The sequence below is a fragment of the Oratosquilla oratoria genome, chromosome 6 (genome assembly GCF_046742065.1).
Source record: "Oratosquilla oratoria isolate Oo_2021 chromosome 6, ASM4674206v1, whole genome shotgun sequence".
Taxonomy (NCBI): Eukaryota; Metazoa; Arthropoda; class Malacostraca; order Stomatopoda; family Squillidae; genus Oratosquilla; species Oratosquilla oratoria.
Window position 1 is genome coordinate 33561869 of NC_134782.1, and position 2500 is coordinate 33564368.

A 2500-nucleotide genomic window follows, 5' to 3' on the forward strand; every position below is an offset into this window, starting at 1 on the left:
AAATTCGTCAAAAGTGAATAATGTAAAAAAAAAAAATTAAGTGAATAAACATAATGAATAAAGTAAATGAATGAAATACATTGATAGAATATCTAAATATATATATGTGTGTATATATATATATATAAATATATATATATATATATATATATATATATATATATATATAAAAGTGATGGCTAGTAGTGCATTAATTATTTTCTTAAAGATATTTTCCATATACCTTATGGATTTGTGTTCCTTAGAAAGGAAATTTATGACTTGGCTGTATGTAGCTGATATGACCACATACAGCCAAGTCATAAATTTCCTTTCTAAGGAACACAAACCCATGATAAGGTATATGGAAAATACCTTTAAGAAAATAATTAATGCACAACTAGCCATCACTTTTGAGGATACATGTATTAGAGAAAAACTCCTGCCCCTCTCCACTGACAATATGTATATATATATATATATATATATATATATATATATATATATATATATATATATATATATATATATATATATATATATAATGAACAATGACAAAAGAAAAAACAAATAGATAAATAGATATAACAAACAAATAAATGAATAGAAAACAGGTTGGAGGAACCTGTCAAGTAGTCAGAAAACTACTCCTCTTCCTCCTCCTTACCCCCTCCTCCTCCTCCTTACCTTCCTCTTCCTTCACCTCTTTCAGAACCAAGAGACTGACTCTTCGAGAGCGCGTGGGCCGGATGGAGACCTCAGCCATCCGGGAACTTCGAGGCCAGATCATGGCCTCGAGGACGAGACTCCTCGAGGCCTTCAAGGGGCACGACCCCGGGGACACAGGTCAGTTCGAGACATTAAAAAAAAAAAAATGTTTCACACTGGGCAGATTGCCGTCAACTCTGAGTTTAAACAGCTAGAGGAGGACTTCGGTTACGGTATTCTAGATTTTCCTAAGAATGTTTCCAAGCATGTGGCTAACATTCGTATGGGTTTATTATCTCTTAATTTGGCATTCAGCTTCTCAATGTGTGAAGGAAAGGTAATTTGACATTTGGAGATTCGAAAAACCTAAGACTGTAACCGAAGTCGTTTCTACTCAAACGAACACACAACAATTGACGAAAATCTGCCCAGTGTGAAGCACTGTATGAGGACGTCATCAGGTGACTGAGGTACCAATGCAAACAGCCCAATTTCACCCATGGTGCAACAAAACCATGCAAATGTGTGTTTAATTGTTTTCGCAGTAATGTAATTTCTATTACTTTTTACTATAGAATAATTATTTTATATAAAGGTATATCATATACTCAACACAGAAAAATATATTTACATAAATCTGATATTTCTTCTTCTTCATTTTCTTATTTTTCTTTTCTTTTTTTTCTTTTGCCTTCTTACTCTTTCTTCCTCTTCCTCTTCGCCATATTCTTCTTCTTCTTCATTTCAGAATATTGTGTTTACATATCTGCTTACTAATTGTTTAGTTTTTATGTAAAACTACTCATTTGCAACGATATCTGGATACTGTGTTTACATAATGAAATTCAAATCAGATAATATGATCTTAGAAATTGCACACTGGACAAAACCAAGACAGACCTCACTCCGATTTTATAAACACAACATATGTGGGGTGGAGGGAGACCGTTTCCTCTCAAACTCTGGTGTCATGACCTACTGATACGATGGTCTACCTAACTACAATAACACCTGGAACAACAACAACAATAATACCATAACCATTGCCAATACCACTACTACCATCATCAACAACAATAGCAACAACAACAGTGACAGCACTAATACCACCATTATTACTATCACCACCACCAACAACAACAACACTACCACTACTACCATCATCAACAACAATAGCAACAACAACAGTAACAACACTACTACCGCCATCATCACTATCACCACCACCACCAATAACAACAACACTACCACCACGTCCGCTACCAACAACAACAACGACAGTAACGCCCCCACCACTACCACCACCAAAAACAACTACAACGACAATAGCAACAACAACAACTCCTTTATATTCGAACAATGATAAATCCACGGAGGAACCATGCAACTTCGCCCTCTCCTCCTCCAGGTCAGATCGCCCTCAACGACTGGGTGACGACGATGGAGAAGCACAGCCACCTCAACCTGCCGTGGCGCGTCCTTCGGGAGAAGCTGGTCACCCTCGACCCGACCACGGGACTCGTCAACTACAACTCCACCTTCACCGAGGGTAATGTCGACAAAGATATACTCGAGAAGGTGAGTAGGGGCAAACTCCACGGATTCTTCATTTACCCTAACTTCCCTGCCTTCCCACCTGACGCCTTTATTATTCTTTTGGTTTGAAGTGTAAGGGACATTTCTGAGGAAGCTAGATAGAAAAATACGTAATAGATAAATAAATAGATGAATAAATGAAAAAAAAATGTGATCTTGGCCTTGACCTTGACCCAATTACTCAAAAATTCTAATTGAATCATATCAGGATCGCTGC

At 36.9% G+C, this 2500-nt stretch overlaps 2 protein-coding genes across 3 annotated transcripts in view; both read left to right on the forward strand.

Annotated features, from left to right (window-relative positions):
• Positions 1–2500, forward strand: part of LOC143026371 (serine/threonine-protein phosphatase rdgC-like) — a 398775-nt gene that overhangs the window by 393976 nt on the left and 2299 nt on the right. For both annotated transcript variants that reach the window (XM_076186638.1, XM_076186639.1), the window contains exons 12-13: positions 692–825; positions 2096–2265. In XM_076186638.1, the coding sequence (XP_076042753.1) occupies positions 692–825; positions 2096–2265 (304 nt within the window). The remainder of the gene's footprint in view (positions 1–691; positions 826–2095; positions 2266–2500) is intronic.
• Positions 1–2500, forward strand: part of LOC143026373 (uncharacterized) — a 202633-nt gene that overhangs the window by 123652 nt on the left and 76481 nt on the right. The window lies entirely within an intron of this gene.